The 17,007-nt window shown below is 36.5% G+C and overlaps 1 protein-coding gene across 2 annotated transcripts in view; it reads left to right on the top strand.

The window, feature by feature from the left end:
• LOC118263451 (tyrosine-protein phosphatase non-receptor type 61F) overlaps positions 1-15,559 on the top strand; it is an 85,862-nt gene extending 70,303 nt beyond the window's left edge. The window contains exons 4-9 of one of the 2 annotated variants that reach the window (XM_035575474.2): positions 3,299-3,524; positions 6,404-6,553; positions 7,869-8,010; positions 9,243-9,375; positions 11,226-11,339; positions 13,264-15,559. In XM_035575474.2, the coding sequence (XP_035431367.1) occupies positions 3,299-3,524; positions 6,404-6,553; positions 7,869-8,010; positions 9,243-9,375; positions 11,226-11,339; positions 13,264-13,321 (823 nt within the window). In that variant the 3' untranslated portion in view covers positions 13,322-15,559. Of the gene's footprint in view, positions 1-3,298; positions 3,525-6,403; positions 6,554-7,868; positions 8,011-9,242; positions 9,376-11,225 lie in introns of both variants that reach the window. The other variant, XM_035575465.2, reaches the window with a different exon arrangement.
• Positions 15,560-17,007: the final 1,448 nt, after the last annotated feature.

Below are 17,007 nucleotides of genomic sequence, written 5' to 3'. Positions count from 1 at the left end.
AGTTTCTTGCTCGTTCTTCTCCATAGGAATCTACACTTTGGAACGAGCAAATAGCTTCACTAGAGGACTGACCGACAGACTGACGTTATTAATATTATTATATTTGCTTTGACGTTCAAAAGTGCCTTCCTGGTCTAATTGAAATAAATAATTTTGACTTTGACTTTGACTTTGACTTTAATCACTTTATCTGGACATTATTCATAATAGGGAGACTAAGTTAGTCAAAGTAATAATACATGTGTAACTCAAAATGTCATAAGAGCCTTACTTGTAAGAATAAAAATTAGTCTTTAAGATGAAAAATTAATTGTTTTGGCATCAATTTGATTCGCATAACGTTAGTAGGCCTAATGACTTATCCCATTATTACCCCTTTCATTATACATTATTCATAATGTCCAGTTAATGTGATTAAATTCATCATTGTCTGGTGAATTTGGCTTTTTATATAAAATGACCAGTGATTATGTATAATAGCTATTTAATCACTATGACTGTAACTATAAATTAAATTGCCGGCAAAAGTGTGACGTACCGGTCATCAAATTGATGGCAAGGTCGCTCGCTACGGGACTACGCGGCAATTGAGGCGGACTGATATCTCATTGTTCATTGATTGCGGATTCAATCAGTGGATACTAGGCAGGTATACGAGTATTTCTTTTAGATCATCGAATATAAAAAAAAATATTAGAAATATGTTAATAGTCATCTTGAAATTAGTTGAAAATCTCCAACTTACGCTGCGTAAAACACACAAGAAACGATATATTAATTCCTAACGTAGCATCACAGAGTCCATTATTCTCGTTGTGGAGTATCGAACACAGAAACATTACAAAATTAACTGGTTTGCGGAAATGGTTGAAGGTACTCACCCACGTCGACGCGACGACGGCGCGACGACCACGACATGGATTTGTACATTGTACTACCAATCTATACGTCTATACATATATATTTATATTATTTATTATTAATATTATAAAGCTGAAGAGTATGTTTGATTGTTTGTTTGAACGCGCTAATCTCCGAAACTACTGGTCCGAATTTAATAATTCTTTTTGTGTTGGATAGTGCATTTATCGAGGCAGGATATAGCCTATAAAACATCACGTTATGACAATAGGGGCTGAGCAGAGTGGGTGAAACCGCGCGGAAGTAGCTAGTAAAGTATAAAACAATAAATGCATGCTGAAAGCCCTTCGACAAAGTTGATGAAGGCACAAATTCATATACGATTATGAACGATACCTGCCTGTGCTTTTCATTGTTTTAGTTCCGTGCCGTGCTTATGATACGTTTCTCATTATTTTCGCAATTTCAACCTTATCTCGCGTAATGTACCCTCAAAATGCATCGGATATGTTTAAACCACATTAATTTCGGTACAGGGTTGGCTACTATCTAACTAAAACTTGATATTGGAGTTGATACGGCAACGCGATCCTCTCCCGGTTACACTATAATTATACATGTGTAAAACGCATTACGCTTACTTCATAACAGGATATCTTTATATCTATCTATAATTCTTCTGTAGGTGTGTATGTCACTGAACTTCTCTTAAACGACTGGACCGATTTTGATGAAATTTTTTGTGTGTGTTCAAGGGGATCTGAGAATAGTTTACCTAGATACACAATTTTGTCCGCTGGACAATGTTTTTTTAATTAATTTTTAATTTATTAGTAGTTGTTGATTTTGGAATGTTTTACATTGGATCCGACATTTTTTTAAATTAAAGACGTGTAGACAGGACAACGTCTGTCGGGTCCGCTAGTTTCGATATAAAAATACAGTACTGTAGATACTTAATATCTAACTGGCTATTTAGATCAAATAAGGAGCAAAATCCTCCAAAAGGAACGTCTGGAAACTTCTTTGACTTGTAAAAGAAACGCTCTGGATCTGTTTTTGGTTTATTAAATTAATTAATTAAGGATAAAACCTTGTAATAGAAGAGTACAAAAGTCTGTGCAACAAGTCTTAAGTTCGTGATTAACTATTACTCCTGAGACTGCAACAGTGCTACTTACCATTAAGTCGTTTTCACGTCTTAAAGACTTCCTTAACGTCACGTCGTCAAGTCCTTTTCACTTAGAACTTTGTAGTTCTAATGAATGACTAGATAGACTAAAACAGCTTTAATGAAAATAATTGTTTAATTGTGTGCAAAAATAATACGAACAAAAACATATGCTTCGATTTAGATGTTTTCCATAAAAAAACCATGAATCAACTAGGTTGTTTGTTATAGGTTGTATTGTCATGGCGCAATGCAATGGATAATGGTGGGCCATTTTATTTAGTATTACTTGTTTATATCATTATGTACGTGTTCATATTACAATAAAAAAAACTCCGAACCAACAAGGAAAAGGTGTCCGGATCATAATTATATGTATGTATAAAAAAATAAAAGAATTTTGAATGGATATTGCAATACTATTGAAAAGAAATATATATTTGCTTGCATTGTATATTTTCAATTTACCGCACACTGTATCTAATAGTTCCTGTGGGTGCAGGTTGGATCTTCATGGATAAGACAATATGTTATCATGAAAATAGTGTAAGGCCTACTGCATAGCCAAAAGTGCCAAAACGTGTCAATAGTTCGCTGACAGCCTGACACAGCAAAGCAAATACCATCTCCGGGCGTCGAGGATCGCGCGACGATCTCCGGCCACCGTAAGTGCAAGTCTGCGAACGGCGAGTAGGGGTAGCTCGCCGTCCGACCAGATCCAGACCCGTGCTTACGGCGCGTCGCGTGCCGCGGGTGCCTCACAACTGGGGGCCTCACTGATGGGGCCCAGTAGGGCTGATGCCTGATCCGGAGCTGCGGACTACCTAGCGGTATTACCAGGGCTCCGGCTCGAAAAGTAGGACTAAGAACGGGGTGGTTTTTAGTCAGTAAGACTCTGACACTCCCTCTCGCCCCGGCCAAGGCGGGAGAAGTCATTGGACGACATTCCCCCCTTGGGCTTATTTAACCCGTTAATGGTCAAAAAGAAAAGTTGTCTTTAAATGCGTTTAGATTTTTATTAAAAAAATCGATTTTTGATACTCCAATTTCTACATTATTCCAAGTAAATTGCTGTTTTTGAGGTTTTTCCAAAATCCCCGACTACTTATTTGGCATTTACGCTCGACTAAGGAGCCAAGACAAAATCTACTAACAGGACATCACGTAGTGCTTATTTCACTCATTGATGTAGGTACCATACCTATGTGTGTGATACAAAACTACACATGATGTTTGTGACACGTATTTATATTTCCAACTCCTCAGGCTGTATGATCTCGAGAGCGGTGAGAGCCGCGATGTAATGCAGTACCACTACACCACCTGGCCGGACTTTGGAGTCCCCACCTCCCCCAATGCGTTCCTCCAATTCCTGAAGAGAGTTCGGGAGTCTGGGGTCTTGGATCCCACTGACGGGCCTCCAGTTGTTCACTGCAGCGCCGGCATCGGACGATCAGGCACTTTTTGCCTTGTCGATTGCTGTCTTGTCATGGTAAGTAACTTTTGAATAATTATGCTCTACTTGTATAGAATGTTTCTTCGAGAAAGCATTAAAACCGTTGTATTTAAAGCTAACCGTCCTATGGTATTTTAATATTTTATAATATAATATAATATAATAATATGGTATTTTAATACCATAGAACGTAACACGTTTTTAAAAGTATAACAATAGGTAAGTGTTAATTCGCATAATATTTATAGGTATAACTTACTTAACTAACTCACTTACCTAGTTAATCAAGCCTTCTTGATTAACATTATTTTTTACTTATAAACTACTCAAAACAAAATAGGGCCCACTTCGAATTAGTCACAATTTCGGTTAATATATAATTATTTAAGTAGTTTTTGACAAAGTTATGCATTTAACCGTCAAGCTGACATGGTTAGGAGTGCCTTATCATTGTTTATTCCGACAGCATTCATGTTGTTTTCAAGAGGGTGGCTAATAACTAAAGTACTGGAAAAAAACATCGATTGCACGAATTCTCAGTCACTTATGTTTTCAGTCTATACTAAACGTTGTTGTGGAACACTCACGTTTTTAACGATTTTGATTGATTTCTGTATTCATTGTGAACACTATACCTGGTTTTCGCCGACATATGGACATGGAAACCGCTGCAAGAGCGGTATCTTTGCTTCAGGAGGGACAGTCTCAGAGGTCTGTGGCTATGCAGCTCGGTGTATCACGACGAGCTATCCGAAACGTTTGGGAACGGTTTCAGGAGACGGGAAGTGTAGCCAGGAGACCTGGGACAGGAAGAGTTCGGGCTACAACTGCCCAGGAAGATCGATACCTAAGATTGACTGCGCGCCGGGAGCGTACTGTAACCGCTCGTACCTTACAAATTCGACTACGGCAATCTACAGGAACGAGGGTCAGCGATCAAACCATTTGGAATCGACTTCATGAAGATGGACAATGCTTCAGAGTACGAGCTATTCGACTGAAACTGACGAGGGCTCATCGTGCGGCACGTTTAAGGTACGCTCGCGAGCATTTGGAATGGACCATGGACAACTGGAAGAATGTACTCTTTCCCGACGAGTGTAAAGTGAAGTTTTTCAGTGTTGATAGACGGATACGCGTGTGGAGAAGAGAAGGGGAACGTTTTTCTGAACCGTGCATTCATGGAACAGACCGGTTTGGGGGTCCCAGTGTTATGATATGGGGAGCAATTAGCTTATATGCCAAAACAGAGCTTGTAATTCTAAATGAAGGTACCGTAACCGCCTCCAGTTACATCGAGCAAGTAATCCGGCTTCATGTCATCCCATTTTCACAAAGATTGGGCAATAACTTTGTCTTTATGCATGACAAAGCTCGTGCACACACAACTCGTCTAACACGTAGAGCACTCTCTGAAGCCAATATCACCATCTTACCATGGCCGGCCATGAGTCCCGACCTCAACCCCATTGAACATTTGTGGGATCAGCTCAAGTGTTAATTCGCATAATATTTATAGGTATAACTTACTTAACTAACTCACTTACCTAGTTAATCAAGCCTTCTTGATTAACATTATTTTTTACTTATACATTTATTTTTCGAAGAAACACCCTCAAGCCGTATTTCCTACCCTATTAATTTATCTTTGTGTTTGAAAAAAAAAATCCAATGTGCTGCTGTGTACTCTAAAGCCATTTTAGCTTATGTGTGCAATGTTTCTACTTTTTTATTGCCTCAGCTCAATGTTTTGTACCGATTGTGCCGTATTTTGCACGTTTCTTGTATTCAACAGTGTACAATAATATAATACAACTAACGCAAAACTGAAAACTTACTTTGACAATTATTGTAATTCAATACTTTAGTAAGAATCGCAAATTTAAATGAACAAGTTAGTTATTTCATTCAATCAACTCCAAAAATTAATCGTTTGTGATGTCTATTCATAAAAGTTCACAAACAACTTTTTCTTGGAAAAAATAAGCGTAAAACGAACTTAGTGCAAGTTGGAGACAAAGTCGTTAAAGCAAAGCATATTCTATAGATGATAAATGCGTTCCTAATGCATTTTCTCCTACCATATCGTAATTTAATATATTGGCGGGCTCCTTTCGGGAAACCATGTACTGCAAGTCGGAACAGCTTAGTTATAGCACGCTTATCAAATATGTAACAGCGGCATGACGTATATGCGTTGTACATAAATCGAATGCCTACTACGTTGCATTTGGACCTAGGCAGCGGCCGAGCGCGGACGTGGCCAATCGGGAACCAGATAACCTTTAACATACTTCGTGTTTGTCATATATTTTAAAATGTCCAGTTCTTCTTCGTCTTTGTCGACCTCGTCGTCCTCTACTTCCACCTCATCTGAAAGCGTTAGTGGCTCGCGATTTTTAAATAGTTTAATAATTTAAAAAATATATTTTTAAACATCTGGTTAACGAAGTGCCTTCAGCAATGCAGTTTTAAAATGTGATTTCAACTCAATATTTTTTTTTAATCAGTGGTGTTTTGTTTGTAATTTAAGTAATTAAGTATTATTTTAAGTAAAGTTTTAAATTAACTACTTTGCTCAGTGTTATGATTATAAATTTATTTAAGCTGCTCCTCCCGCGAATTTTGAACTTACAAATTTAATTTAATTTCTACTATTGCAATGTGCGACTTATAGAAATAACAAAACTAAGTAATTAAAAATTCTGAAATAGAAACGTTTTGCGGTACACTTACCCAAAGTTATTTCGACGTTTCTAAAATTGAATGAACTATTTTTCCAAAAAGCTTTAACGTATGCTGCTTCGTAAACTGCATTTATGAATTCATGTCGTGATTCGGATGGCTTAACTTGATTTGATACTTTACGGATTATTGTGCTACGGCGGGGTTTCAATGGAGTTAATATTCATCAGGTGGAAAAGAAAGGAATCGAGAACCTCAACATTCAAGAGACCCTCTTGGAAATGCGGCGTCATAGAATGGGTCTAATCCAAACACCAGATCAGCTTCGGTTCTCCTACCAGGCCGTCATTGAAGGTGCGAAGCGACTTGACGCTAATTACGTAAGTACTTTTACTTATTTAGTTTACTTGCTATTTTACTTATACTTCGTAATCAGAAACGTTTTGATGATGTTGTGTTATTAGCGATAATTTAGCGCAGTGCTAGCGATCATTCAGTGCAACTGTGACTTCATAGACGGCATCAACGGAAGTTACTAATTGAAATATTACACCACCAGATAGGTGATGTACCTACTGAGTTAAAGGCTCAAGCAATTATTCTTCGTGATGTTGTTCCCATACATCGTAGGCAATTCCAGGGGGCCTACTCCGATTCTCTAATCCGAAGTTTCGTTTAATCTTCGACCGTAGGTTTTATTGATTTACTAATAAAATTACTTGAAATAATGTTTTATTTTTAATATCATATCAAAACCTATTTATTTATCTTCATTTCATTCGTTCATTTTTGTTGACGAAAGTTCGCAATAAATAGAATTGTAGTACCTATGCAATCTGCGAAGTTTCGGACGAAACTTCATTTTTCGTTGAATTAGAGTAGGCCCCCAGATTTGGGGTTGTTATGCGGATTTCGAAATAACATTTTTATCAAATCGGCATACCTACTGCTTGCAGCCATAGTATATCTTATATAGTATATATGCTTGCAGCATATCTATATTACATTGAAGATTGGATCTCCCGTTCTTGTATTGTTGGTTACTACAATAGATGCAGTTCTTTATTGTGAAATATTCTAGTAGTGACACTATAGTCAAGGTTGCAGGGTATAATCAAGGTTTTAGACTCCAGTTTGTGTCTTCGATGACACTTTTTATTAACTATGTAGGTATTTGAATTTGGAAACTATTTTTTTTTCTTAATTTATTTTAATCAGTAAAAAGGTCGGCAGGTTTGAAAGACCTGGTTATGGATCCCAAAAGCTTCGCGAAGTACGCTCTAGAGTTTCTGGTTTTAAGACTTTCCCTCTTCTAGTTTTTATGGGATAGTGCAGCAAACGACCCCTTTGTATTTGTCTCCACTCGTGGAATAATAGAGTACATACTTAGAGGCAATACCAGAGTACATACAGGTGTGTTACCGGCCTTTTGGAATTAAGAATTCGATGATTGCGAACCATGACGCAAGAGTGGTTTCACTTTTTCTGTAAGGCCTGGTTAACACTCAGGTCGAGCCGGGCTATTCGGGCCAAAGCCTGCGCCCCACACTTATTTTCGTCTACTCGTTTGAATTGAAATTAATTTATTTTATTTTCAGGTACTTACTACTATTATAAAGATTGTGTGTTTCAGGCGGGTAATCTCCTAAACGAATAATTGCCGATTGAAAAAAAATTGTTTATGTGTATTTGCAGAGGGATGAGGATGAACACGAGGACAGCATTTATTCCATGGTGGGTCAGGAGGAGGCGCCTCCACCACCACCTCCCCGCGCTGAGAGCCTGTCCCGCGCCCCAGGCCGGCCACTCCCCGCCATTCCCGTCAGCGAGTCCCTCGGTAGGTTCTGGAAATTTTTCAGGCACCACTACCGCACCTAAGTACCTACCTACCTGAACTATTCGCCAGCATCCTTTTATGATCCGCGTTGAGTTGCTTTGTCAACCCGTTGTGTTGCATTGTCGTCCTGACATCGAAAGCATGCGGCTTTCACCTCACCTCGTACCACCTCGCTCCAACCTCGTCTTCATTTGTTCGCAGCAGAATATCAATCGCTGTCACCTCACCGCTGTTACATTGTACTTGTACACATTCCAGATATTCAATCCTAAAGTGAAACTTAATGATATGTTTTACAATAATAACATTTTCATATTGCTTTTCGACGTTATAACATTATTAATATTTGTATAGTTCCTTATACAATTTTACATTAAACATTGTGATAACATTTTAGATAATTAAAGAAAACCATTTTTACCATTGTTAGAACTCGTTGATTCGGTTTGTTTCGTTTGATTAAAGCCGTCAGGTTAGCGAACATCGAGGAGACGTAGCCGATGAAGCGGACCGGATCTGAGTAAAAATTTTCATTGCCGTGGGGTATGGAAACACCTCGTCGACTCAGATAGGCAATAGTGCATGCCATTCATGTCTTAGTGTACCTGTTAGTGTAAGGTCTGAGAGGCTCTACGTCTGATGTAAGACTGTGCTCTGTCGAGAGTGAGGAATGAGAGCTTTATCGTATAAATATTGGAATGACGCTAGCATTACCGCGCCGAGGTCTGTCTCACTTATACACTGCGCCGTCGGCCGCGGGGTACTATACTCATTCCAATGTGCGTTGTTCGTGTTTTTATATATTGATGTTTTACGTGTTTATGGAAATTATATACCTATATACCTATTTGTATCGACGTGATTAAGATAATGTATACATTCGTTATTTAAGTGATGTGGGCGAAGTTTAGCGGATGATCTGTGTTTTCTGGACATGTTACGGCTTCAATTATACTGCTTCAGTTAAATCGCAATGTTCTACGAAATTGAATCGACGACTTAGAATTGGTCCTTTTTGTCGATATGTTTCGTCAATTTAACAAGCTCTACTAAAACTAACATTTATGTTGTTACAATGATATCTACTATTACTCTTAATATAGTCAAATATAGCAGTCGTGAATAGCCGGTTTCGACGACACACGTTACTCGCTATATCCCACAAACGATAAATGACACATCTTTATGTTTTAACTATGAAAGAGGTATAATATCAGTGTATTATTGGACAGGCAACCTTAACTTCAGCCAGCAAGACTCGAGCTCGGATGAGAGTCCCCCGACGCCGCCATCACGTGACAACTCTTTGTCTGCTTCGTCGGCTGATGATGAAGACGACGAGCCCACGGCTGCCCCGGCCGACAGGTACGCGTCAGATATGTTACGAAGGGCCATAAGATGTGCTTGCATACAGAACATGAGGAACTTGGGCCTCAACTGTCAGCCCCTCAACCCTAACGACACTAACAAACCCAGAGACGTTTAAATGTTCAAATTTTAAAAATAACCGCCATTGCTGTCGCTTTTGAAAATTAACTGTCGAAACTGTCGCTCTAGTCGTTGTTTGTCTTGAATAATAATGCTGTGTGCACAACTTAGTACAAGTCTGTTGGTACACATTACTACATATTATAGGATTAATACCTACCTAGTGTTCAGAAAGTTATATATAACTTTAGAGCTTGTGTTAGTTCGATTGACATTTTCTGCACCGCTTATTTGGATAAAAGTATTAAAAAAGAATATTTCTAAGCACGCGTTGAAATATATTTTTTGGATAACAATATATAATGAAATTGTACCGCGTAAGTACATTCTGTTTGACAGTCGTACAGATTTAAGTACTAATTAATGGATTAAGTAATTTGTCTACACGTTTATTAAAGAATAGTAGAGTAAATATATGTATATATTTTAGATATTAATATAGGCACACAAACTCGAGCACACGAGTTCTTATTTTTATAGAAATTTAGATTTGTTCTTTACTAAAATATATTAGGGAGATACGGATAAGGCTAGTAGCCGACTGACGAGATGTGATCGAAAGGGTGCGTTGTTTGTTAACGAATGAAATGTTTAACATTGTTAATTATAGGAATAGTATTTGACATTTATTTAGAAAATTGTAGTTGTTATCATATTGTAATCTATTTATGAAAATAACATTTTTTACTATGTATTTCAGCCCTATTTTCATAGAGTATTGTGATGTCTGGTAAATTTTAACTGTATTTACTTATGTTCTATTTTATATTTTTTATTATCACTTTAGTTGTGTTGTCCACACTCATGTGCGATGTGACCGCGTGTCTAAGCTCAAATCAGACACTGCTTCCGTAGTATCAACAATTTCAGCGCACTCTCTGTTAAATAAAGAACGAACAATTTTATCAGAGTACGAGACATTCATAGTTTTACAATAGAATAGAACTCATTAAATCAGGATGAATATTTCTTCAAAAAGTACTGTAGTTCCGTTCAACCATTTAGCTCATCATTATTTAGACCATGCATGCATTAAATAATACAATAGGGAAGATGACGGGGTATGAACATTCAAAATTTAATTACTTAGTCCGTGAGTAAGACAATGAAGAAATATTAGACACGTATTTTTTTATTTTATCGTATAAGTAACAAAACAATACTTAGATAAAACGAATCAAAGTGGGGCCTAACTTCGTCACTTTTGAGTATAAAACTTACCCAAAAGTGACGTCACGTCACGCGATGTTTCAAATCAATATATTGTCGAAAGTACTTGTTTCAGTAAGAAAATAAAAAATACGTGTCTAATGTTTTAAAATAATCTACAAGACGGACATTAGAATAAAAATTAGTCATCTACCCAATTATACCAAAACCTAGTTTTGAGAATTAGGAATCTATCTCTAAGTAGATAACTCGAACCATTTGTTGAAATAGAAATACCTATTACTTTCTCATAAATTCAATACAAACATGATTAGTTGACACTTTATGTTCTTAGGGACTTCCTTTGAAAACTTGTGACGTGATGTGGTCACTTGGCAAAATCAACTGTAACTAAGCATCAACATTACTCTTGCTAAAGTTTTCACATTGATAATCCAAGTTTATAAACATTTTAATATTTGTTGCAAACTTTTCGAAGGAACATCGTTTTGGTCATTTTATGAACAATTTGTATTCTTTGATAATTGTACTATAAGATTGTTTGTAATTCTGTGCAGTTCTGGCGATGGAGCAGAGACGCTGCGTCGGCGGCGGAATCGTGAGCTGGCAGATCGCGTGCTCAACATGAAGCGGAAAGCGCGGGAGGCAGAAAGATGGCACAGGATTAAGAGGTCGCTCTACAAACCTCTCACCATCACGGTCGGCTTTATCTTAGCCGGCATCATTATTTACTCATACGTCAAGCACTAAACTCCTGACTCGCCCGACTTTCCATTCCCTCCTTTATGACGCGATAATTACATTTTTTGAGTCGAGTTTGCATTGGACCATTTTCTAAGCAATTTTATTGCTTTTTTCCTTGAGGGAGGCCTCCCTCCGCAATGATTGACAATACTGCTTCTTGGATGGCGCTTCATATCTCAGAGGTGTTTTACATAATGCATCCTCGCTCAACATACAAGTTGCAATCGAAACATGAATGAGGAATCACTTATGGAAATAGTAGTAATGAAAGTCGGGCGCGTCTGGATATTTATTAAGACTGCATTATTATTCATGTATTTTATATTCGACATATTAACATGTATAAGACGATTGATCGTATACTAACAATTGTGAGGAAGTTCTTCTTTATACATATATCACACTAAGTTATTCTACACCAGTTATTTGATTACTGACAAGTCGTTGCCGCCGGTCCAGTTGTTGTAAATAAACTCAACTCATGTAATCTTTACGGACGCAGTGGCTTGTTAAAAGGACACGAGACTTCAATCCGAAGCTTTGTCGTTTGTATTCAATGTAAGAACTTCTTGACACTCTCATCTTATCGATTTTTGTTTCCGGTTTTCTGACAATCATTGGGTTTCGCAGTCAAATTATCAATAATATTTTACATTTTATACTTACAGTGGTATATTGTTGGTAATTTGGTGTGTAGCCCTGTATGCTGTATATTTCATTACTGTACCTTCATCACCTATCAACGAAGTGGACATTTTCTAATGGAGTAAATACATACTTACGATTCGCCATACAGTTACAACTTCGGTATTCTGTCGGTTCCTCTTTATTACGCCGTGTACTATTTGTTAGATGTCGCCCGATGTACGCTATATTATAATATTTGTGTCTGTACATCATATAATAGTATATCATCATCATCATATCTTATATATAAATACCTACTTATGTTAAAATAAGAATTAAAAAACGCAAAAAAAATCGTAGCATATAAATTCTAAGTGTATTTAGTTTAAAAATGAAAGTCAATTTTGTAATATCACGTGTTAGAATTTATGCACTTTTTGTTAATAATTTTTCCCTCTTTATTGAAATATTATTATCAGTTTTTTTATCTTTACAAAATTAATGAGCTTATTCTCTATTTAGAGACTTTTCTAGGGACTTAGATCGCATTTGCGATAGGGTATTTGTATTTTGTAAATTGAAAGACGGTGATATCAGACAAGCGGGGCCCCGGAGCAGTCTGCAGCTTTACTTTATTAATATATTTTTAATTTTTATTTTAATCAATGCATTTTTGTATTATACAGTAGTTATTCTATATTAATTCGATAAAAATCATAACGGACTACCTGAATTATATTTTGTTTATTAGAATAATGATGATAATAATTATGAATTATGTACGCCGCAAGACGCTTAGTCACATAGGAATACTGCCAGTGTGGAGCCAAGGACCGTAGGAATATCAGATGTGAATTTACAAGAATATTCCATCGCGTGAACTAATGGCGCGGATATAATGTCTACGGCAAGCGGCCACCTGTAGGAATGTTAACGCTGTTTCTAAAACGTGATTTTATCAAAGACTGCAGTTGTGACGATTGCGCGTAGTCGACGTCATGCAATGTAACTAGGCGTTAGCGGTTAGGGTTAGTTTCGGTAAATTGTAATTGGTAACGTAGGACTGACCGCGAGACTCGCGGCTATATCAGCAGGAAGTGGTGTACGAAGGAAGGGTGCTAAACGTAATGAGGATAAAACAAGCACGTTGCGCGCGTGTGTAAACACAAAATTAGTTATTGATTGGGGAAGGCAACATTTTGAAATTCGGTTTGTTAATTTCAGGTTTAAAACGGCGGACGATTCGAAAGAGCATAGCGAAGAGACTGAGGACATTAAGTAAATGATAAACAAAGTACTTTTTTAAATTGTAACATATCCCGGTTGCGTGCATCACTGTATTTAGGATACATGTGGATGCCTGGACGCACTGCTTTTTGACGTCCAATTGCGTTCCATAATTAAACTCTCATAAATTGTCCGTTAATAACCGTCCTAATGAATACCAAATTCAAAATTGTCGTTTAATAATAATCCATAGATTTAAATAAACAAATATAACTATTGTTTTATTTTTTATTTTTTGGTTTTTGTTTGATGTCATTAACGGATCATATTGGAAACTTTAAAAGTGACCTCGTTTAAAATTTTCGTACAGCGCTGCGGTATTTTATTGTATTTGAAATATTTTTTTTTGTGTTTTACCTTAATGTACACTTATGATATTTTTATCCTTGCTTCGTTATTTTTGAGGCAACTGTCAATACAACAAAAATGAGTAAGAACACTGCATTTTGACGGTTTAATGCTCTTTGTACTAAATAAGTACGTGGGCGTTCACTGAGGAGTACATAGGATTGGTTGATGGATGAAGACCTTTATGATGATTTGTTCCTACTTTGATTACTTAATATCTTGACAGAGACATGTAACGCCTCCGTCAGTCATACAATAACTGAACACAGATCCACTCTAGTTTATTGTTTCGAATATTCAACCTGTAAATACATCTACACTTTAGTTAATAAGCTTAATTATATTGAACATTAGTATAATTAAAAGTACGTATAGTGAATAATTGTACCTTTATTGGGGAATAGTTATTGCGTGAAGTAAATTTAATTTGGACAAAATATTTTTTATATACATTTTAGTTAGTTTAATGGTCAGCTATAATTTGTCAACTGCTTCCGAAACTGTCCGAGACATAGTCTTGCCACTTATGATGTCTTGTATTCTAGTAGCTATTGCATATCTTTCCCCAAGAGGTAGCCCCTACTGACTATTCTTTTGTAAACGTTCATTACTGACTTCTGTATCTTTGTACGAGTTTACTTTACGTGTGAAATAATCGAAACGAGAGCGCGTTTGGCGCTCTGATTCGTTGGTTAATTCGAGCCGGCCAATCAGAGTGACTTGACTGACTTTATCTAATGAACGTGCGAACTCAAACAATTGTAACTATCCTCTAATGTAACAGGCAGTATTATTCGGAAGTTTGTAAACAATTCCTATTTGTTCGTTGATATGCTATTCATCGTGACTAAATCGCAATACATGTATAGCGTTATCTCCTAATGTAAACAGTATGCAATCACAATAAAATACATAAAAAGTGTTACTCTAACTGTAATAGATAGGCATGTACCTTGTATTGTCGTCCGTACGACGTAGCGCGAAATGTTTTATTTTACACTTAAGATATCAACTGCACCTTAAACTGCGACGTAAGCAATTTTATATCTAATCCATCTACTCGAGTGTTGCACTCGAAACTTATTACCAAAAGCTGCATTTTGATTTGCCTGCTCTTGAAAATCGACGGTATATATAACGGAAAACTGATCAGTTTTAGGAAAAACAACGACAAATTTGTCATGATTGTGGGTGTTAGAAAGTCTATCTATCGATGGGTCGCTCGTTTTTGTCGGGAATTGTCGGTCGTTGGTTCGATTCTCGTGTCTTGGTCGTTTTTGGTTGTAATCTGACGTTGCGTTGGTTGTTTTGGTTGGTTGTCGGGTATTGGGTTGTTTTGTAAATTTCTTTGAACCATAATTTAATTCTGAAATTACAATAAACTGAATACCATTACTAATAGAACACCATAGGTACCTATGGTGGGTTATAAGTGATGGCCGACGCATTTCGTCATTAATTTTTCGATTGGTCTATATTAATTTGTCACATTAATATCTCACCAATCTATTAATTGAATGATGATCCAAATCTCAATAGCTACTACTACGACGTTGTATAACCTTTATTAAAAGTATTCGACATTAAAATTATGTTTTCATTTAATTAAAACACTTACACGTCTTTTTGATTTTTATATATTACGAAACACTACGATTTAAAGTACGCTAACTTAAAACCTAACCTGTTTCTGAACGAACGATTTTAAGGGTATTTGCGCGAAGAGTAACTACTTATACGTACCGTGCTATAAGTATATAGACGAGGACACTAGATACTAGAGGACTCCCCTTCATAGTATATGTATGACATAATGTAGCACTAATACTACGTATAAGTACATATACCAATACAGTGGATAAAAATAATAAATGTTACAAAATGATGTCTGTGTTTAATTTTTGTCTGGCAACCCAAATTGTGTAGTATATGACAATACTAACGTAAATAAATTAAAACATTTATTATATTATATTCTTAGAGGTGAGTACATTGCTGTTTCCAGTGGTGTACAACGGTAAGGTAAATTCTAGGTGGCAGAGCTGGGTGAACGGACACCGATTGACCTCTTGGTGCTACTACATACATACTCCTGCTACTGCTACATTGGGTACAAACATTCTGGAATCCTTTATTAAGACTGCCAACAAACATCTGTTGAAGGCAAATCGGACGCTTTTGCCCCCCCCCCCCATTGCATATATTGGAAATACTAGGAAGGAAAATCTGTTGGAGCTTGAACAGTATTGTACCTAGGACAATCTTATTATATTTTTATATCTCGTGCTTCTGTTAACAGTTTTATTTGATTTTACACTGAAGTAAAATGACTATTGTGGAGGTAGTATATGGTTACTACTACACGATGTAACTCAGGTTCTTGGACTCAATGCAATCGGAAGTCGATTTAAAAAAACTTATTTAGCGAAGCGGAGGAGCAGCGATGGTGTACCTTGGTCACTCTACATGATACCTTTATTGACGTGTAAAAGAGTTACATTGTAACTTATTTGCAAAATAAAATATCATTTATCATTTGGTACATGATTTTGACTACAAGTACGATTAATTAATTATAGGTAAGAAAACAAATATAATAAAAATACGTAATACAGGCTTTGTCACCAGTCAAAGGAGGCGAAGTATAGACATACATTTTAAACTGTTACTCTTAACTTTCTTACGGGTTTATACTTACTCTCGACCATTTCTGCTTCAATTGGGTCTACTCCTTCGTGGGCGCAGCAAACGTTGAGCTAGGTTTTTTTATATTCATATTCGGATGGATGATGAATCGGTCTTAAATTAAAACACTTTAAAAAACTTAGTTGCAACTAAAAATATATGATTAAACAAAATATTGTGAATATAATTACCTACTAAAAGTTGGGTTTCTTTTTGGTTGGATTTTTAAATCGCGATGGAAATCGACGCCCCTGCTGGCTAAAACCACTGCGGTGTTCATCCACTGCAGGCGCTGTAAGGCTGTAGGCTTCAGTGTAGGTTTTAAATTAATTAACCGTAAAGCAGGTTATACCTGGTAAAGCTTTTTTTAAAAACAATGTTTTATACTTGAAAATTAATACCGTTATGTTAATTTGTTAGGTACCTACCGGTAATAATTGTTAATTGCTAATGCTAAAACATTAATCTAATTATAATTGCACAGAAAATATCCAATTTATAGCTAACTAGAGATTTAACCTGCTCTGTCCGAGTGACATCGTGTACTGGGTTAGGTACTTAAGTACTTACATCTGGTTTATTCTTTTTTACAGCTTGTAGTCCCTTTAAAATTATAAATAATGTTATGAATTAATCATGTACATACCT

The sequence above is a fragment of the Spodoptera frugiperda genome, chromosome 25 (genome assembly GCF_023101765.2).
Source record: "Spodoptera frugiperda isolate SF20-4 chromosome 25, AGI-APGP_CSIRO_Sfru_2.0, whole genome shotgun sequence".
Taxonomy (NCBI): domain Eukaryota; kingdom Metazoa; phylum Arthropoda; class Insecta; order Lepidoptera; family Noctuidae; genus Spodoptera; species Spodoptera frugiperda.
The sequence above is the reverse complement of the archived record's forward strand: the minus strand, read 5'-3'. Positions and strand labels throughout refer to the sequence as shown.